The 21,711-nt window shown below is 43.7% G+C and overlaps 1 protein-coding gene across 1 annotated transcript; it reads left to right on the top strand.

Moving 5' to 3' along the window:
- Positions 1-73: 73 nt before the first annotated feature.
- On the top strand, positions 74-21,479 carry Snrnp40 (small nuclear ribonucleoprotein U5 subunit 40). Its single transcript, XM_070009010.1, has 10 exons — positions 74-292; positions 2,378-2,507; positions 3,972-4,065; positions 7,038-7,203; positions 9,023-9,145; positions 10,649-10,769; positions 13,547-13,629; positions 15,440-15,501; positions 20,090-20,193; positions 21,099-21,479. The coding sequence occupies exons 1-10, from the start codon at positions 149-151 to the stop codon at positions 21,146-21,148; spliced, it is 1,077 nt and encodes a 358-aa protein (XP_069865111.1). The 5' UTR covers positions 74-148; the 3' UTR covers positions 21,149-21,479.
- Positions 21,480-21,711: the final 232 nt, after the last annotated feature.

The following is a 21,711-nucleotide window of genomic DNA, read 5'->3' as shown; positions in this document are numbered from 1 at the left end:
CAGATGGGCGTTGCAGGGGGATTTTAAATAGCCCATTGGTTGGTTTGAGCCGGAAATTCTCTTGGAAGGATTGAGTTGTAGCCAATCGCGTGGAGCCGGTGGCCGTCGGCGCGGTCACTGGCGGCGTCGAGGAGACCTGGTTACCGCCATGATAGAACAGCAGAAGCGTAAAGGCCCGGAGTTGCCGCTGGTCCCGATCAAGCGGCCACGGCATGAGTTGCTTTTGGGAGCGGCGGGGTCGGGCCCCGGAGCCGGACAGCAGCAGGCGACGCCTGGGGCTTTGCTGCAAGCGGTGAGTAAAGAGGCCTGTGGCCCTCGCCCTCCGCTCGTGGGTCTGTTCTGAGCGCTGGTCGGAGTGGTCCCGATCCTGCACTGCGGAGACAGAACGGAAGTGTACCTAAAATTAAAACAGGTGCACTGTGAAAGTCTCCAGTGTCTATTGTTTCTTACGTGTCCTTGTTTAACGCCCATTTTCAGTCTTCGATTGCCCTGTGAGGTAGCATTAGAATTATTTTAAAATCTTGGGTTCAGTATCAGGACCTCGGGGAGAATGCAGTCATAAGGTTCAATACATAGCCTGTGAAACCAAGAGAATTGAAGGGAGGGGTGGGCATAGGAGGGATGTTGCAGAATGATGAAAGAGCTGACATTGATCGAGAGGCCTTGTACTTAAAAACTGACATGGCGAATGGTAACTTTTTGTACCACTACTTACAGCTAGTAATGAAAAAAAAATCCTAAATTTTCATGGGATCCAGCGTAAAACAAATATTAACAATTTGAATGAATGAGGGAGAGAGGTGGCGAAGCAAGACCGGAAATTAATGATACTGGCTTACCTTGGGCATGTGGACAAGTTGCTTTTCCTGTTATTTCTCCCTACATTTATCTTAACAGCAACTAACCTTCATTGACTCTTGTATATGTGAAATCTCCATGCATGTCCCTAACAGCCTAAGCAATCACACATCTTCTTCTAAGGCTGTTAAGACTCAAAGAAGGAAATATGTGTGCTCTCTGTCTCAACTCCTTAATCTGCCTATCAGTGAGTCTTACTGGCATCTTCCTCAGTTACCTCTAGGCCTTGCTACTTTACAGTCTTAACGCAGAAGGTAGACTTGAGTTTGAGGCCATCCTGGTTAACATAGGGAGACTCTACTGACGCTTAAATTTCCAGTTATCAAGAGGGTGAGTACAGAACATTTTTTTAGGTCAGCCTGAAGTAAGACTCTGTTTGATGAGGAAAGTAAGAATATCAGTCCAGGTTTAGGTGAATTACCAAGCCTGGGTTTAGTATTCAAAACTATATGCTAAAATGAGCAGAGTGGTTCCTGCCTGTAATACCAGTACTTAAGATGCTGAGGCAGGAGGATCACAAGTTTGAGGCCAACCATAGTTACCAAGATGATGAAAGTGAGCCGGGCGCTGGTGGCTCACGCCTGTAATCCTAGCTACTCAGGAGGCTGAGATCTGAGGATCGCGGTTCAAAGCCAGCCCGGGCAGGAGAGACCGTAAGACTCCTATCTCCAATAAACCACCAGAAAACCGGAAGTGGCGCTGTAGCTCAAGTGGTAGAGCGCTCGCCTTGAGCTGAAGAGCTGAGGGACAGCGCCCAGGCCCAGAGTTCAAGCCCCACGACCGACAAAAAAAAAAAAAAAAAAAAAAAAAAGATGATGAAAGTGGCACTGTAGCTCAAGTGGTAGAGCACTAGCCTTGAGCTGAATTGCTCAGGGACAGGGCCTAGGGCCAGAGTTCAAGCCCCACAACTAACCAAAACAAACAAACAAAAAACCAGAGTTACCAAGATGAGATCCTGTCTTGAAAAAGTAAACTGCTTTGCCAAATGATCAGTATTCTACATAGTTGTTGGGAAGCCCAATTCATTCATTAAATGAACCAAAGACTAAGAAAAGTGAGAGTAAGGAATGGCACAGCAAGGTCCCTGCATTCAGAGACCTTCATTTCTCTGGAGGAGCAGAAAAAATATGTGAACAATTACACAGGAAGATAATTTCAGATAATGCTAAGTTCTGTGAAGAAATCCAGTGGAGGTAATAGTAAGAAGTTTCATATTACATGAAATTGAGTGCTTAAGACTCTCTGAAGAAGAAAGATCCAGAAGTAGAAATGAGCAGTGAAAAGTTGGCTGTGGAACAAGAGCTGACTGAGAGGAAGGAGAAGTTAGCACAACTTGCAGATAATGGAACATCCAGGAGATGGTCATATGAAGGACTAGGGTATATGAGCAGAACTGTCCTTCTGTAACTCACAGGACATTCACTCTGTCATCATTTGCCACATCTTCTCACTGTACTCCCCACCCTATCTTTTCAGTCTCCTTTACCTATAGTCTACTTCGTATTTCTCTTCTGTTTAGGGCCCTCCAAGGTGTTCCTCCCTTCAAGCCCCTATCATGCTGCTCTCAGGACATGAAGGAGAAGTTTACTGTTGCAAGTTTCACCCCAATGGATCCACCTTAGCTTCTGCAGGATTTGACCGTCTTATATGTAAGACACAGTTTTTGAATCTGCATAATTGTTATCTGCCTAAATAATCACTTGGATATAGAACTTGATATGGTAAATACAGAATTATTTTGCTACTTGGAAATTGCTATGTATGTGTTCTTCATGGAAGCAAATGTTGAGCTGATTTATAACAAGCAGTAAGTTTAACAGATTAATGGGAATAATGAGAACAAAGAGAACGTTTACATTTCCAAAGATATGAGGCACTCTTCTTGATCCACACCACCTAGCACAAGAGAAGGGAGGAGAATCCTAAATCAGCAACTCACTTTGATAACCTACCTGAACATCATTACCAGATTCTCAGCTAATTAGGAATACTGATATTTGGAAAATAAACTCAGTGAGGCCAATAGCTATGTTCACTCATTTACTCCAGTACTTCACATGTCGAAGGTACTTACAGAATAAGAACAAAATGACTACCATGTGACCTTTAAGGTGTGACCTAGGTTTTCCATAAATCTATCATTTTGCAGTCTGCTTAGGAACTCAGGAAAGAACATATATAGTAGTAAACACCAGCATTTTTTAAATTACAAGGTAAAAATTTAAATATCAGATTATATCCACCTTTTAAAAAATTACGAATTAGGGGCTGGGAAGGTGGCTCAGTGGTAGAGCGCTTCCCTTGCATGCATGAGGCCCTGGGTTCGGTTCCTCAGCACCACATAAGCAGAAAAAGCTAGAAGTGGCACTGTGGCTCAAGTGGTAGCCTTGAGCTGAAGAGCTGAGGAACAGTGCTCAGGCCCAGAGTTCAGGCCCCATGACCGGCAAAAAAAAAAAAAAAGAATTCAAGCAACAATAAATGTTGGCAGGGATATAGGGTAAGGAAAAAGGAACCTAGTGTAAGGAAAAAGGACCTAGTACAACGTACACTCTGGAATGTAGTCTGATGTTTCCTCAAAAAACTAAAGATACAGGGCTGGGAAGGTGGCTCAGTGGTAGAGTGCTTGCCTTGCATGCCTGAGGCCCTGGGTTTGATTCCTCAGCACCACATAAGCAAAAAAAAAAAACCAGAAGTGGCACTGTGGCTCAAATGATAGAGCGCTATCCTTGAGCTAAAGAGTCAAGGGACAGCGCCCAGGCCCAGAGTTTAGGCCCCACGACCCGACCCAAAAAAGAAAAAAAAAGGGGGCTGGGAAGATAGCTCAGTGGTAGAACACTTGCCTTGCATGCCTGAGGCCCTGGGTTCAATTCCTCAGCACCACATAAGCAGAAAAAGCCAGAAGTGGCACTGTGGCTCAAGTGGTAGAGCACTAGCCTTGAGCTGAAGAGCTGAGGGACAGCGCCCAGGCCCAGACCCAAAAAACAAACAAACAAAAAAAAAAAACCTAAAGATAGATCTCCCCTATGACCCTACTATTCTGGTAATTTATAGGTAACCTTTCCATGGCCAGCGCTGTGCTTTTCTAATAATGCTCAATCCTGTCTCCTTAACAGTGTTGTGGAATGTCTATGGTGACTGTGATAACTATGCCACATTAAAGGGCCACAGTGGAGCTGTGATGGAGCTACATTATAACACGGATGGCAGGTGAGCATTGTACATGACAATATTTACCATGCTAATTCTTTGCATTCTTTCTCTTTTTTTTTTTTGGTCGGTCATGAGGCTTGAACTCTGGGCCTGGCCACTCCCTCAGCTCTTCAGCTCAAGGTGAGCACTATATGACTTGAGCCACAGCACCACTTCTGGTTTTCTGGTTAATTGGATATAAAGAGTCTCACAGCCTTTCCTGCCTGGGCTGGCTTTGATCCTCAGATCTCAGCCTCCTGGGTAGCTAGGATTACAGGTGTAAGCCACCAGTGCCCAGACTCAGCATTATTTCATTTCATCTTTCTGTGTTGTTATTCTTTTTGGTTGTTGTATTCTTTTTGGCACTGAGATTTGAACTCAGAATCATGTTCTTTTTTTTTTTTTTCAGAATCATGTTCTTGTTAGGCAGCTACTCCACCAAATAAGCCATTCCCCCAGCTCTTTTTTTTGGGGGGGGGGGGAGGGTCTGGTTAGGGGGCCTGAACTCTGGGCCTGGGCACTGTCCCTCAGCTCTTCAGCTCAAGGCTAGCGCTCTACCACTTGAGCCACAGTGCCACTTACGGCTTTTTTCTTTTTGCTTATGTGGTGCTAAGGAATCGAACCCAGGGCCTCAGGCATGCAAGGCAAGCGCTCTACCACTCAGCCACCTTCCCAGCCCTCCCCCAGCTTTTATATGCTTTGTTTTTCTGGTGGAGGGGTTACAGCTTTGCCCTGGGTCAGTCTTAGACCATGATCTTTCTACCTATAACCTCCCTCATAGCTGAAATCACATGCATATATTATGACTATGTCTGATGTTGATTCGATGGGGTCTTGATAATCTTCTACCTGAGCTGGCCTTGAGTCAAGATTTTCTATTACCATCTCCCAAGTAGCTAGGATTACAAGTATGAGCCACCTCACCTGTTTTGTTTTACTTTGAATACTGGAGATTAAACCCTAAGGCCTTGGAAATACCAGGTACGTAATCTATCATTGAGCCAATCCTTTTTTTTTCCCCCCTGAAATGGCTTTTGAACTTAGAATCTTGACCTGTTTACTTGCTCTGCCGGTGCTCTACCATTTGAGCCACACCTCCCGCCTGGTTTTTTGCTAGTTATCTTGAAGATGGAGTCTTATGGACTTTTCTGCTCAGATTGGCTTTAAACCTTGATTCTCTAGATCTCAGCCTCCTGAGTAGCTAAGATTATAGGCATAAGCCACAAATGCCTGACATTTTTTGATTTTTTTTGAAACAGGGGCTGGCTAAATTGCCCAAACTATCCTTGACTTTTCAGTCCTACTGCCTCAGCTCCTGGAGTGCTGGGATCACAGGTATGCATATCATGTCTGGTTTCAGATTTATATTTCTGACCTCTAAAATCTTATGGTGCTCCATCAAAAGAAGATAGCATTATTTACATTTTAAGTAAAGAAAGCATTTAGGGCTGGGAATGTGGCTTAGTGTAGAGTGCTTACCTAGCATGCATGAAGCCCTGGGTTTGATTCATCAGTACCACATACACAGAAAAGGTCAGAAGTGGCTCTGTGGCTCCAGTGGTAGAGTGCTAGTCTTGAGCAAAAGAAGTCAGGAACAGTGCCCAGGCCTTGAGTTGAAGCCCCGAGCTGGAAAAAAAAGGATGAGGAAGAAAGAAGGAAAGAAGGAAGAAAGGAAGGAAAGGAAAAGGAAAAGGAAAGCTGGGTGCTAGTGGCTCATGCCTGTAATCCTAACTATTCAAGAGGCTGAGATCTGAGGATCACAGTTCTAAGCCAGCCCAGGCAGGAAAGTTCGTAAGATTCTGACCTCCCATAAAACTACTCAGAAAAGGCTAGGAGTGGCGCTGTGGTTCAAGTGGTAGAAGCTCACACCCTGAGTTCAAGCCCCAGGACTGTCACACAAAAAAAGAAAGCATGTATAGCTGGCATGGTCATACACGCCTGTATAATCTAGCTCATGGGAGGATGATGGAGTAAGGTGAGAAGTTTGAGGCTATCCCTAATTACATAGTGAGACCCTGTGTCAAGGGGAAAAAAAGCATTATAAAATAAGTTGTAACTTAGAAGTTATTCTCAGAGGCTAGGAACAGTGGCTCACTCCTGTAATCTCAGCTTCTTGGAAGGAAAAGATTGGAAGAATCTGTTTGAGGTCAGCCCAGACCAAAAGTTGACAAGATCCCCATCTCAAAAAAGATGGAACCAGGTGCCAGTGGCTCACACCTCTAATTCTAGCTACTCAGGAGGCTGTGATCTGAGAATCGCAATTTGAAGCCAGATGGGGCAGAAAAGTTGTGAGACTCTTATCACCAATAAATTACTCAGAAAAAGCTGCAAGTGGCTCTGTAGCTCAAGTGGTAGAGTGCTAGCCTTGAAGCTCAGGGACAGTGCCCAGTCCCTGAAATCAAGCCCCGGGGGGGGGGGGGGGGGGGGGGTAAGCATGATAGAGGATGGAGTTCCAAACTGGCTTAAGCAAAACCAAGAGATCCTACCTGGGAACTTGGTTCAAGTGGTAGAATACCTGGCTAGCAAGTGTAAAGCCCTGAGTTCAGACCTCTATACCTCAAAAAAAAAAAGAAAAACCATTCTTTGACATGAAGCAAAACTTTTGTGTTTAGACAAAGGATTGGAATTAGTGTACTAGATTAGTGTATTGTATATTAGTTTATTAGTACTGGAGTTAGTTTATTGATCCATAATGGTCCCAGTCTTGTCTCACTTCTACCACAGCAGGGGGTGTTTAAACATTACCAAGTGAGAGGATGTACTTACATATGTGATGTCATGGAAATGGGTCACTCAACCGTACCCCCCGATCTAGAATGTGGGTAGGATTTCCATAGGTAGGCTGAGACATTCCAGCGCCAGGTGCTAAACTGGCAGAGCATAGTATTGAGTGATCTGGAAGAACTTGGCACAGTGTGGCAAGTGGAAAAGATAGATTGTTTCAGTTGATATTCACTTACGTCTTTTGTGTTGTTCCTCTTACCTTCCAGTATGCTCTTCTCAGCATCCACAGATAAAACTGTGGCAGTGTGGGACAGTGAAACAGGCGAGAGGGTCAAAAGGCTGAAGGGACACACTTCCTTTGTGAATTCCTGTTACCCAGCCAGGAGGGGCCCCCAGCTTGTCTGCACTGGCAGTGACGATGGTACAGTGAAGGTAGGTGTCACCTGGGTTGCAGTGGAGGTGACAGGATGGGACCCTGGCCTTGCTCTTCCACCTCTGCTGGTACCTCCTCTTCTTACAGCTTAGTTTCAGTAGTTGTTTCCAAAACTTGAAGATTTTTCCCCACTTAAAATAATACCACCACTGTTGGGGCTGGGAAGGTGGCTCAGTGGTAGAGTGCTTGCCATGCATGCCAGAGGCCCTGGGTTCGATTCCTCAGCACCACATAAACAAAAAGAAAAAAGCTGGAAGTGGTGCTGTGGCTCAAGTGGTAGAGCGCTAGCCTTGAGCTGAAGAGCTGAGGGACAGCGCCCAGGCCCAGAGTTCAGGCCCCACAACTGGACCCAAAAAATAAAATAAAATAATACTACCACTGTAGAATAAATTGCTGCTTGGGATAAATAGGCTTAATTCTTGGCTTAGCTTTTAGCGTATGGGCTTGAGCAGTTAATTTTTTTTTTTTTTTTGGTCTGTCATGGGGCTTGAACTCTGCACCTGGACACTGTCCCTCAGCTCTTTCATCTCAAGGCTAGTGCTCTACCACTTGAGCCACAGTGCCACTTTTGGTTTTCTGTGGTTAATTGGAGATAAGAGTCTCACAGACTTTCCTGCTCGGGCTGGCTTTGAACTGTGATCCTCAGATCTCACCCTGCTTAGTAGCTAGGATTACAGACATGAGCTACCAGCGCCTGGCAGTTAACTTTTCTGACCTTTCATTTCTTAATCTTAGAACTGATATAAATGTCTCACAAGATAGAAAAATACTCAGTAAATGGGTTCAGTAACCCAAGATGGGAACATAAAAGAGCATTTAGTCCCGCATTTTCCAACCTGTCTATATAGAGACCCACCTGAAAAACCTATTGAGAATACTGAAGTACAGATTGTAGTGACAAATGCCTATACCAGCCCTCAAACTTAAGAAACTGAAGTAGTAACATCCTACTACTGAGTTCAAGGGCAGCTGGTCTGCATAGCATTATGGTTTAAAAATGGGGGTGGGAGGGATGGGAATATGGCTTAGTTGTAGAGTGCTTGCCTAGTATGCATGAAGCCCTGGGTTTGATTCCTCATTACCACATAAACAGCTGGAAATGGCACTGTGGCTCAGGTGGTAGAGTGTTAGCCTTGAGCAAAAGAAGCCCAGGGACAGTGCTCAGGCCCTGAGTTCAAGTCCCAGGACTGGCAAAAAAAAAAAAAAAAAGACTGGAGAATAAAATTGACTCTTAGAAGAAAGCATTAAGTGGGTGAATGAGGATGGATATGGTCAGATTGCTTAATATGTATGCATAAAAATAAAGAAATGAAGCCAGATGCCTCTGGCTTATGCCTGTAGTCCTAGCTACTCAGGAGGCTGAGATTTAAGGATCAGGATTCAAAGCCAACTGGGGCAGAAAAGTTTCCATGAGACTCTTAGCTCTCAGTTAACCACTCGAAAACCAGAAGTGGTGCTGTGGCTCAAAGTGGTAAAGCAGTAGCCTTGAGTGAAAGAGCTCAGGGACAGCACCCAGGCCTTGAGTTTAAGCCCCATGACTGACAAACTTTAAAAAAAAAAAAAGATAAGCAACTCAGAAGAGCACCTGCCTAGCAAGCACAGAACCCTTAGTCAAATCCCAGTACTTAAAAAAAAAAAAAAAAGTGCTAAAATTATTTTTTTCACCAAGCTGCAAATACATTGATTGAGTTGTAGTCACCTCCTACCATGTTTTACTGGGATATCCAAAAAGTTTTGGATGTGTCCACAAAGTCCATAAATGTAGGGATATATTCTTAAAGTGATGTTACTGATAGATTACCTGTTCTTCTGTTTCAGCTTTGGGACATCCGGAAGAAAGCAGCTATCCAGACATTTCAGAACACATACCAGGTGTTAGCAGTGACCTTCAATGACACAAGTGATCAGATTATCTCTGGAGGAATAGACAATGATATTAAGGTACAGTTGGCATTTATATTGTATTCCCTTTCACCTGTGTATGTTCACAAAAGTGAATCTTTAGGTGAGATGAGAGATGCAGGGAGGAGACAGGGCCACCACTACAAAAAAAAAATGAGGAAGTGGCACTGTGGCTCAAGTGGTAGAGTGCTAGCCTTGAGCAAAAGAAGATCAGGGACAGTGCCCAGACCCTGAGTTCAAGCCTTATGACTGACAAAAAAAAAAGTTACAATGTTGGGGCTGGGAAGGTGGCTCAGCAGTACAGTGCTGCCCTTGCATGCATGAGGCCCTGGATTCAATTCCTCAGCACCACATAAACAGGAAAGGCAAGAAGTGGCACTGTGGCTCAAGTGGTAGACCTCTAGCCTTGAGCTGAAGAGCTCAGGGACAGCACCCAGGCCTAGAGTTCAGGCCCCAAGACCTACAAAAAAAAAAAATTAATCTTTAACGTGTGACATTGTAGTAGATTATAGTAACTTGAAACTTAACTTTCTTTTACTCCTGTTCCAATTGACTTCCTCATCCAAGGTTACATTGCAGCCCATATAAATGCCATCAAGGGCTAACCAGTTAGTATTTTTTATTTTTTGGGTCCGGATGTGGGGCCTGAAATCTGGGCCTGGGCGCTGTCCCTCAGCTCTTCAACTCAAGGCTAGCATTCTACCACTTGGGCCACAGCGCCACTTCTGGCTTTTTTTTTTTCTTTTTGCTTATGTGGTGCTGAGGAATTGAACCCAGGGCCTCAGGCATGCAAGGCAAGTGCTCTACCACTGAGCCACCTTCCCAGCCCACTTATTTGTTTTTGCCCATCATGGGGCCTGAACTCTGGGCCTGGGTGCTGTCCCTCAGCTCTCCAGCTCAAGGCTAGCGCCCTACCACTTGAGCTACAGCGCCACTTCTGGCATTTTCTGCATATGGGGTGCTGAGGAATTGAACCCAGGGCCTCATGCATGCAAGGCAAGCACTCTACCACTGAGACCAAGAATCACAGTTTAAACCCTTTAAATGTTAATTATTTTATCTTAAGTGGCCTAATTAATGCATTTTGTTCTGACTTGAAATACTCTATAATTTTTTTGTTATACTTTAATTAGTATTTGATATTTATTGGTCTAATCAAATATGGTCATTTTGACAACCTTTTCAGAAAGCAAAGAACTTTGTCCTTTTCACAGAAATCCTGTATTCTGTGGTAAGGTAATATTTGATCCAGGACTGGGACTGTGGCTTAGTGATAGAATGTTTGCCTAGCATGCATGAAGCCCTGGGTTCAATTCCCCAGTACCATATACACTGAAAAGGCTGGAAGTGGCACTATAGCTCAAGTGGTAGAAGTGCTAGCTTTAAGCAAAAGAAGCTCAGGAACAGTGCCCAGGCCCTGAGTTCAAGCCCCAGGACCAGCAAAAAAGGGGTGGGGGGGCTTCCAGTTTCTGCAGGCAACAGAGTGGAGAATTCTTTTTCTCTGTTCTCAATTTAATTTCTAAGCATACTTCTGTTTTACAGGTCTGGGACCTACGTCAGAACAAGCTAACCTATACCATGAGAGGCCATGCAGATTCAGTGACTGGCCTGAGTTTAAGTTCTGAAGGTTCTTACCTCTTGTCCAATGCCATGGACAATACAGGTAAACAGTGGAGAACACAGCTGTCCTGGTGCCCAGTCTCTGAGGAAAGTGGGCATTTGTTATTAAATATGTCTGCTGGGGACTGGAGGTATCCCAGTGTTAGATAGTTTGCCCAGCATGCAGGTAGCACTGGGTTCCATCCCCAGAACCACAAAAAGAAGAGGGGGAAATATATTGGGATAAATGAAAGTCAAGGAAAGGGCCAGAGATGGCTCACAGCTTCATAGCTTCTACCTGACAATTAGGACATGTAATGGTAAAAGGGCTGGACAAGATGATCTAGAATCTAGGACTCTAGTCCGAAAACTGGTATGGAGTCCTTGAACAACTGAACACAGTATTTCTCTCTGGGCATCAGTTTCTGCATGAATAAAATTATAGCAGACTGGACTTTACCATTAAGGTCCATTTCAGCTCAGTGCATTTACTATTGACTAATTCTAGCAGTCTTTAATGAGAAACAATGAGACACCCTCAATAGCTATTAAAGTATAATAAGAACTTATTATAGTTATATACTTTATTATCAAGGTTTTTTGTTTGTTTGTTTTTGGTGCCAGTACTGTGCTAGGGCTAGTTTAAGCTAGGGCTTAAACTCAGGACCTTATGCTGTTGCTTAACTTTTTTGCTCAAGGTAGATGCTCTACTATTTTGAGTCACTTCTTTGCATCCTCTAGTCATACTTTATTTTATTTTATTGTTGGTTGCGGGGCTTGAACTCTGGGCCTGGGTGATGTCCCTCAGCTCTTCAGCTCAAGGCTAGTGCTCTACCACTTGAGCCACAGCACCACTTCCAGCTTTCTGAGTGCTTTATTGGAGATAAGAGTCTCACAGACTTTCCTGCCTGGGCTGGATTTGAACCGTGATCCTCAGATCTCAGCTTCCTGAGTACCTATGATTACAGGCGTGAGCCACCAGCGCCCGGCTCCTATAGTCATACTTTAAATAAGATTTTATTAAATATGATTTTTAACTTAATTTTACAGAGCCAGAAACCAAGATAAAATCTCAATGTTTACCTGTATCTATATACAACAGAGCTAAAATTAGGTTCCAAGTTCATATTTTCTGAGACTGAGGATGTAGCTCAGTAGAAGAGCACTTGCCTAGAAATGGGTAAGGCCCTAAGTGCCCAACAGGTGATAATGAGGATGTCAGGACATCAAAGTTTATGTTTCCTGATTCTTGGTATAATAGTGTTTTGCTCTGTTTTACCTCATTCAAGTTTACGCTGTCCATATAAGGAATAGTCAGTATTACTTAATAGATTTCATCAGTCACTGGTAGTTAGATTATGATGTGGAAACTTCGCTAGATTTGACTGAGTTGGCAAGAGACATCATGCTTTTGGGGAGAAGTTGGATTTAGGAGTTTTGTTTGTTCTTTTTGTTTTGGGCAGTACTGACACTGGAACTCAGGACCATGGGCTTTCTAGGTATATTTTCTTCCACTTGAATTGTGCTCCTGGTCCTTTTTGCTTTCATTATTTTTGAGTAGAGTCTTGCTTTTATGCCTGGACTGCTATCCTCCATTTGTTTCCAGAGTAAGTGGGATCGGGTGCACACCACCATGCCCAGTGCTTTATTTGTTGGACTGGGATCTTGTTAACTCTTACCTCTTATCTGTGATTGACCTAGAACCATGATCCTTCCAATTCCCAGCCTCCCAAGTAGGTAGGATTACAGGTATAGGCCTGGCACTTTTTTTGTTTGTTTTTTTTTTTGGGGGGGCAGAGAGGGGAGGTGGAGGTGGAGTGTTGATCCTGGGGCTCAAACTCAAGGCCTTATCCCTGAACTCTTTTGCTCAAGGATAGCTCTCCACCACTTTGAGCCACAGTACTACTTCCAGTTTTCTGGTGGTTAATTGGAGATAAGAATCTGCCACAGTACTACTTCCAGTTTTCTGGTGGTTAATTGGAGATAAGGATCTCACAGCTGGGCGCTGGTGGCTCACGCCTGTAATCCTAGCTACTCAGGAGGCTGAGATCTGAGGATTGCGGTTCAAAACCAGCCCGGGCAGGAGAGACCATGAGACTCCTATCTCCAATAAACCACCAGAAAACCGGAAGTGGCGCTGTAGCTCAAGTGGTAGAGCGCTTGCCTTGAGCTGAAGAGCTGAGAGACAGCGCCCAGGCCCAGAGTTCAAGCCCCACGACCGACAAAAAAAAAAAAAAAAAGAATCTCACAATCTTTCCTGCCTGGGCTTGCTTCAAACCACAGTCCTCAGATCTCAGCCTCCTAAGTAGCTCAGATTACAGATGTGAGCCTATCATAAGTGCCTAGCCACTTTTTAAAAAATCAGTGTTACATCCATATTTATTGTGTTGGAAACTCACAATGATACATTTTTTTTTTTTTTTTTTTTTGGTCCGGTAATGGGGCCTGAACTCTGGGCCTGGGCGCTGTCCCTCAGCTCCTCAGCTCAAGGCTAGCGCTCTACCACTTGAGCCACAGCGTCACTTCCGGCTTTTTGCTTTTTGCTTATGTGGTGCTGAGGAATCGAACTCAGGGCCTCATGCATGCAAGGCAAGCACTCTACCACTGAGCCACCTTCCCAGCCCACAATGATACATTTTTAATTTCTCCTTCCTACTCCCTCAGCTTTCCTTTGTTTTCTTAGCCCCAGTTAACAGGTCTTTACTACTAGAAAAAGTAAAGCTGGACCTCCACTACACAAAAATTAGCATTTGTCATTGACATGATACTGTTTTTAGTTTTCAAGAGGCCTCTGCCTACTAAATGTTTCAGTGAGTTGATTGTTATGGATTTGCTTTTCAGTGCGTGTCTGGGATGTGCGGCCCTTTGCCCCAAAAGAGAGGTGTGTGAAGATATTTCAAGGAAATGTACACAACTTTGAAAAGGTGAGTGCTGCATGACAAAGGGGGTTTTGGGTTTTTTGTTTTTTTTTATACCAATAATGAGTCTTGAACTCAGGGTCTGGGCACTGTCTCTGAGCTTTTCTGCTCAAGGATATCATTGTACTATTTAAACGACAGCTTCATTGCCATCTTTTTTGGTGGTTAATTGGAGCTAAGAGTCTCATAGCCTTTACTGCCCAGGCTAACTGACCTGTGATCTTCAAATCTTAGCTTCCTGAGTCACTAGGATTACAGCACTGTGCTGCATAGCATAGGTTTTACTGTCCATTTGATTCAGAGCAACATACAAGATAATGCTAATGACAGATAGTGATTGCTCTGCTAAGAATAGGCTAGATTCTAGTAATTCTTCATCAAATCTACTCTTTCTCTGTTTTGAGACTTCTCCTATGTAGCCTAAAAATGGCCTGGAACTGGCAATCTAATCTAATCTAGTCTAATCTAATCCAGTTTCTTATGTGCTGTGATTATAGGTATGTGCCACCATGCATAGTTCAGAACTGTTCTTGCCAAAAATAAAGCTAATAGAGACATTTTTAAAAGGCAGTCACATAGCTAGCTAGAAGTGGACCAGCACTCAGACTGAGGCCTGCTGACTACAGTCCACACTCCACAGAACACTCTTAGCCTTTTATTCCTAGTGAACCTCAACCATGTTAGATCTACATTCTGTATGAGATCCAGACTCACAGTGTTGTTAATCAAATGGTCTCCCTCTTTCTCCCAATAATCAGCAGTTAGAACCCTGAGAATACTTCCATCCCCTTAGTAATCACTCTGGACCCTAAGTTCTGAGAGACAGAAATGTGTCTCAGACCCTTAAGTTCCTATGTCAGCTGTGTTAAGAGAGGAATATTTTTCTTTTGAGAGTTCATTGAGATTGTTTTATTTTATAAATCAATTTTTTTTTTTTTTTTTTTTTTTGTCAGTCCTGGGGCTTGAACTCTGGGCCTGGGCACCGTCCTTCAGCTCTTCAGCTCAAGGCGAGCGCTCTACCACTTGAGCTACAGCACCACTTCCGGTTTTCTGGTGGTTTATTGGAGATAGGAGTCTCACAGTCTCTCCTGCCCGGGCTGGCTTTGAACCGCGATCCTCAGATCTCAGCCTCCTGAGTAGCTAGGATTACAGGCGTGAGCCACCAGCGCCTGGCATAAATCAATTTTTTTTGATGGGTTTGGTTTTATTTTTCTTAAACAGGAAAAATTTAAGCACAACAATAAAAACAATTGAATGAGAATCACAATAAATGGAGCAAACAGAAGCCTCCATTTATAGGTAGAAAAAATTTTTGTTGCCAGGTCTAATCTTAATAACTATAAATTAAGCATTTTCTTTTTCTTTTTTCTTTTCTTTCTTTTTTTTTTTTTTTGGTCGGTTGTAGTGCTTGAATTCTGGGCTTGGGCACTGTCCCTGCGCTCTTCAGCTCAAAGTGAGTGATCTATCACTTGAGCCACAGCACCACTTCAGGTTTTCTGGTGGTTAATTGGAGATGAGTCTCATGAACTTTCTGGCCTGGGCTGGCTTTGAACTGTGATCTCAGATCTCAGCCTTCTGAGTAGGTAGGATTATAGGCGTGAGCCACCAGCGCCTGGCTACATTAAGCATTTTCTACAGTTTTTATGTGGTATAAAATAACAAAAGTGTTCTGTTTTGGGCTTCAAAATTGCTGATCATCTTTCTGGGGAGAATAATAAAAAGTCTAATTAGGAAATTTAAAGTTGGTGATATTGTAGTCTAGCAGGGAGGAGTTTGGTTCATTACTGTTCAATGGGTTCCTGCTTATTCATCATAGAATCTCCTGAGATGTTCTTGGTCACCTGATGGAAGCAAAATAGCAGCTGGCTCAGCAGACAGGTAAGGATTACTGATGTGAGATAAAGGATGATGGCACTCTGCAGGTTTCCTCATGTTTAATACCTGAAACATCCAACATGAAACAGCCATACAGACCAGAACAGACCTAGAGTTATAGCTGTATTCAGAGCTGAAGCCATGTGCAGCACAAAGGGTTTAAACACCATGTTGACCAGGCATATCATTTCAACTTCTGCCCTTCATATCAACTCAGCACTAGGTAATAGCTACCAGTACTGAGGGTCATTCAGAGGCAGATCTGCGCTCAGTAAGAATGCCGTGATATAGACCAAGGCTTCTTCAGTGTGAATTTAAACTGGTTAAAGACATTATGTGATAAGAAAGAAACCTAAGGGAGAGAATTTGTCCATCGCGTGCTGCTGTGTTAGGTGTATCTATGTCGATCTGTACTTGGCAGGAATTAGAGATTGAATCAAGATGTCCACATACGAAGGCTGATGGGTTACAAATGTACAAGGAGACCTTCTAATGGCAAGCTCTGGCTTCGGTGTCCATCAGAGATGTCTCGGCCTTTTTTGGTTTGATCCTGTCCTTGTCTCCTACTGAAATAATCACTGTCCAATAAGTGGGAAGCCTACCCGAGCTTTCCAGGCATTCAGTAGATTCTAGGGTTTTCTTTTGGAGAGCCAGCACCAGATGGAGAAGCTTCACTGTGATCTGGAGGTTTGTCAACACCTAGTTGTGCATGTACATGGGAAAATCCGAGTCTGCTTTTTCTTCCTCTCTGACCTTCCTAACAGGTTTAATGCCAGGAAAAATGGACATTGGTGGGTTTTGTTTTGTGTGGTGTAAGCATGGGGTCTAGGTGAAACAGTGCCATGGTGATTATTTGAATTTGAGTCTGGGTGGGGTAGAGAGCTGCTTAAGGGAATCTTAAGAGATTTTCAGTAGGTAACTAAAGAAGACCTGAAGAAACAAACCAGAGGGACTGGGAATGTGGCTCAGTGGTAGAGTGCTTACCTAGCATGCATGAAGCCTTGGATTCCATTCCTCAGTACCACATAAACAGAAAAAGTCGGAAGTAATGCTAGCCTTGAGCAAAAGAAGCTCAAGGACAGTTCCTAGGCCCTGAGTTCAAGCCCCAGGACTGGCAAAAAGAAAGAAAAGAAACAGACCAGAGCCATTCTAAATGTGTTTATACAATTTTTAGCGGGGATGGTGTGTCTTTCCTATATGATTAAGCCCTTAATTTATCTTTGCATAAAGTTTTCCCAGATAAATAGTTTGTGTTTTGCATTGGCCCCTTTTTTATTCTTCTTTTTTTTTTTTTGGTCAGTCATGGGGTTTGAACTCTGGGCCTGGGCACTGTCCCTCAGCTCTTCAGCTCAAGGCGACTGCTCTACCACTTGAGCTACAGTGCCACTTCTGGTTTTCTGGTGGTTTATTGGAAATAGGAGTCTCACGGTCTTTCCTGCCCGGGCTGGCTTTGAACTGCCAGCTTCCTGATTAGCTAGGATTACAGGCGTGAGCCACCGGCGTCCAGCTAACATTGGCCCTTTTTGACTTGTCTTCTCTTCCTCTTAACATTGGCCCTTTTTGACTTGTCCTCTCTTCCTCTTTTTGTCTCCACTATTCCTTTACATGTGGAGGCATAGTTGCGGTCTAAGGAAAACCTGCCCTGTTCCTGCTGGTCTGGGCTAGATTTCACAGTCCCTTTACCAGTAGCCCCCAGTCAGCAAGCAGCTGTTACATAAGGAACCTAGTTTCTACTGACTGCTGCCATGCCAGAGTGAGGACGACAAGGAATTCCCCTAAATTTAGCATCTAACAGGCAGCCATCAGAAGTGAGGCCTTGAAGGAAACCCTTGGATGTCTGGGTTCTGCTTGCTGGGAAATATCTATCCTTCCTTCTCAGAAAATTGTGTTTCAGCTGAGCCTGGGTTTGACAAATCTCTCCTTTCTACTTGCAGATCACCTGGTCGTGTTCAAACTTAATACCCTCAACAGCTCTATTAGGATATAGGGAGACTGGCCAGTCTGAGCTACATGCAATTCTGGGTTCATAGTAAATATGCTTTTTTTTTTTTTTTTTTTTTTTTTTTTTGCCTAAGACCAGGACTCAAACTTGGTATCTGATGCTTTTGCTAATTGGCTAGTGCTCTATCAACTGAGCCACATCTCCAACCTCAGTAAATGTGTTCATAATTACTAGCATCATTCTGTGTGCCATCCACTGTGCTCAGAGAAATTACATAATTAGTTGTGTTTACTTAAGTACTAGATAGTTACACTGAGACTTTTGAGCATGGGTCTTTCAGACTTCTGTGCTTACATTTTTTCACTGTGCCACACTGCCCTTAGATTGGAGGGGACAGCTACTTGTGTGCCCTTCCTTTATATTGTCCTGGTGAGGGAGTTGCATCATTCTGATCTGGTGTGTTTGACACATGAGCCTGGTTTCTCTGATGCAGTTTTGATACATAAGCCTATGTGTCCTTTTGTTACTGATTTAATTAGATAGGTGTGTAGGTGATAAAGAATTTTCTGTCTATGCCTCATAGTTGTACATCTGCCTGTTTATAAGTTCTGTGTCCAACACTGGGTGCTTATCTTCTTGCTCAAACAGGTAACCATGCTATTCTGCCTTAGCACTGCACTCAGAATAAAGCATGCTGCTGCTTTATGTAATGGAGTTACCTGGGGTGCGGACTGTTTTAATCAGCACCCGTGGTATCATGCATGGTAAACATGTGCTCTGCACTAAGCCACATTCCCAGCCCCAGGAAAAGGTATCTGATAATCAAATACTAGTGATTTTGATTTAACAAGTATGTTGTAAGTCCTACTAATACTTAACTTAAAAACAATAGCCCCTTTGATTTGCCAGCAGATTGCTTTTGCATAATTTTATGAATATATACATATTTTGGCCTCAGCTCAGGTTGAAGGTCAAAGGGCCATTGGTTTTTCTCCACAAGAGAAAGAAAGTAAGAGAGGAGAACACTAGATTATATTAAGAGTAGTAGTTTTCTTTCTGTCACGAATAAACTGTGTCAACTTGGAAAAGTCACTTTACTGTAATTTTATATCTATAAACATGAGGGGCTTAGACTGGTTTCTGTTGGCCTCTTTCATTCTAGAATTTCAGTATTTTTTTTGGGGGGGGGGGGCGTCCGGTCGTGGGGCCTGAACTCTGTGTCTGGGCGCTGTCCCTCAGCTCTTCAGCTCAAGGCTAGAGCTCTACCACTTGAGCCACAGCACCACTTCTGGCTTTTTTCTTTTTGCTTATGTAGTGCTGAGGAATCGAACCCAGGGCCTCATGCATGCAAGGCAAGCACTCCACAACTGAGCCACCTTCCCAGCCTGAATTTCAGTATTTTCTGTCCCTGAATTCTTTGTAAAGTTTAGTTTAAGTGAATATTTGTTATTTTGTCTGTTTGTTTTCAGTCCTGTGGCTTGAACTCTGGGCCTGGGCGCTGTCCCTGAGCTCTTCAACTCAAAGCAAGCACTCTACCACTTGAGCCACAGTGCCACTTCTAGTTCTCTGATGGTTAATTGGGGATAAGAGTCTCATGGACACCAGGTGCCAGTGGCTCAAACCTGTAATCCTAGCTACTCAGGAGGCTGAGTGAGATCTGAGGATCAAGGTTCAAAGCTAGCCCGGACAAGAAAGTCTGTGAGACTCTAATCTCCAATAAACTACCAGAAAATGGGAAGTGGCACTGTGGCGTAAGTGGTAGAGCACTAGCTTTGAGCTAAAGAGCTGAGGGGCAGTAGGCCCAGAGTTAAAGCCCCACCACCACCAACAACAAAAATAGTCTCATGGACTTTTCTGCCTGGGCTGGCTTTGAACTGGGATCCTCAGATCTTAGCCTTCTGAGTAGTGAGGGTTACAGGCCTGAGCCACTGGTGCCTGGCCTTAGGTTATGTTTTTATAACAAATTTCTTGACCTTTCTTGGGCTTTGCTAGAATACAATACTACAAATTAAGTAGAGCACTATCATGCAGTGTTTTACTTTGTGGGTTGTTTTTTGTTGGGGGACATAGGATGGCACTGGGGTTTAAAGTTGCACTTCAGTACAGTGGTTCGAATACAGTAGGAGCTCAGTTAGATCTAAACCTCTCCACCTCTGCAATGGTTCAGTTACCTTTAAGACTTTCTAGTTAGTTATAATGTTGATTGTTGCTTAATTATCCCTGGTGGTTTTTTTTTTTTTTTTTTTTTTTTGTCTGTCGTGGGGCTTGAACTCTGGGCCTGGGCACTGTCCCTCAGCTCTTCAGCTCAAGGCGAGTGCTCTACCACTTGAGCCACAGCGCCACTTCCCCCCCCCCCGGTGGTTTTTGAGGTGGTGGTTGTGTGGGGTTCCAGGGGAACTTGATTTTTTATCTTTTCAGTCTTTGCCATCCAGAAGCTGGGTTTGAAAATGCCAGGAATGCTTCTATATGCAGCTATTCCTAGTTTTTTACTCAAACTCTGTTCCTGGTTTCTAAAAAATCACTAAATATGTGTGCAGTTCAGTAAATATGGGGTGAATAAACAGCTACTTTTCATATCGGTTAGCAAGCCATCCCTCTGCCCTAACCCTACCCTTGGGGCCTTACCAGTGTTCTTATGGTACTTTGCAGGTTTGTGTATGTGTGGGACACCACCAGCAGGAGAATCCTGTATAAGCTGCCTGGCCATGCTGGCTCTATCAATGAAGTAGCCTTCCACCCGGACGAGCCCATCAGTAAGTCTGTCCTGTCTATTGGGAAAGAGGATCTGGGGCAATCTCCAAAGTGAGGCCTTGTGAGGGCTGGGATGTAGCTCAGTGGCAAAGCACTTGCCTAGCAAGTGCAACGTCCTGGGTTCGATCCCCAGTACCAAAAAACAAAACAAAACAAAACAAAGTGAGGCCTTGTGAATACTGAAATAGGAACAGGCATCTGTTTCTATGAATTTCTATGCAAATAATCTTCGTAGGTAGCTATGATAGCCTTGCTGTTGGTGTCCTTACCAGGAAGGAAAGGAATAAAGGTTGGCTAGACCATGTCTCATCCTTTTGTGTTTCCTTGCCTCAAGTTTATGCTTCAATAGATACATGGTTGTTTAGGGGTTGTTGTTGCTTTTTGTTTGCTTCTTGTCTGGTTTTGAACATGGTCTTTCCATGTGTCCCAGGCTTGCCGTGAACTCTGGAGCTCAGGTGAACCGCCTGCCTCAGCCCCCAGAGTAGCTGGGACTACAGATAAAAACGATGTTCTTACAAATCATGGCTCACCTTGTATTAGCTAGTGAAACCAAATAATGGGCCTTAAATTTAAAAAGAAAACATAACTTTCTCCACACTAAATATAACATATAACATTTATAAAGGTGACCGGCACTGACATCGATTCTTCTGGAGTGATTGGGAAGATCTCTTGGAAATTTGACTAACAAAGGACATCAGGAATTAGAGCCTGATGATGTACATTGAGGACTTAGATTAAAAAGCCAGGCTAGTGTCCTATGGATGGTGTTTAGGGGGAAATCCAAGCTCAGCCCACTTGTTCTCAAATACCAAAATTGGCACTTGACACAAGAGCCCTTGCGCGCCCGGGCTCTCAGAGCCTTTATCGATCATTTCCAATCCTCTTCTCTACTCTTTCGCCTCAGTTCTCTCAGCATCCAGTGACAAGAGACTGTACATGGGAGAGATCCAGTGAAGGTGGATGGAAGACTGCTTGACCTGGAGGCCCCCAGCTGCTTAATCGACGGGCGTCCAGTAGCACCCTGACTGAGCTCCTCCCTTCAGTGGTCGTTACCAGCAAGCAGCAGAAGTGCGGCTGTATTGCAGCAGTTGTTTGAGCAGGATGATTGAGACAAGCCCCAGGGACCTCCAGTGCCACCTGCCAGCTTTCAGGGACTGTTTTCTCCCTTTTTAAAAAAAAAATATATAATAATAAGTTTTTTCAGAAGGACAAATGCAATTTGTTGGGTTTGGGGGTTCATTTTTCTTTTTGTTTGTTTTTAATTCAGTAACTGGCTTGTATGATATTTTCTTTCTATGTTTCTCTGAGTCATTTTGTACTAAGAGCCAAATAGATGCCTTTTTACAAGAGCCTTGTGGATTAGATTTATTGCTATCTTTTCTTTGAGGATTGGTAGTTACAAATCAGAGTAGGCATGATATGTCCAGGGGATACAATCCCTTTAACTCCCAAGAGGCTATTTTCTGGGGATTCCCACACACACATTCTCTGGTGTTTTGTTTGGGTTTGATTTTTTT

Source organism: Dipodomys merriami, unplaced genomic scaffold (genome assembly GCF_024711535.1).
Source record: "Dipodomys merriami isolate MVZ:Mamm:240054 unplaced genomic scaffold, mDipMer1.0.p SCAF_71, whole genome shotgun sequence".
In the NCBI taxonomy this organism is placed as follows: Eukaryota; Metazoa; Chordata; class Mammalia; order Rodentia; family Heteromyidae; genus Dipodomys; species Dipodomys merriami.
The sequence above is the reverse complement of the archived record's forward strand: the minus strand, read 5'-3'. Positions and strand labels throughout refer to the sequence as shown.

What these genes read in the sequence shown, in the direction of transcription:
- Snrnp40 (XM_070009010.1), top strand. Translation starts at nt 149, where the DNA reads ATGATAGAACAGCAGAAGCGTAAAGGCCCGGAGTTGCCGCTGGTCCCG. An exon ending in GTGACGATGGTACAGTGAAG is followed by an intron (nt 7,204 to 9,022) that starts GTAGGTGTCACC and finishes CTTCTGTTTCAG; the next exon opens with CTTTGGGACATCCGGAAGAA. An exon ending in GCAGCTGGCTCAGCAGACAG is followed by an intron (nt 15,502 to 20,089) that starts GTAAGGATTACT and finishes GGTACTTTGCAG; the next exon opens with GTTTGTGTATGTGTGGGACA.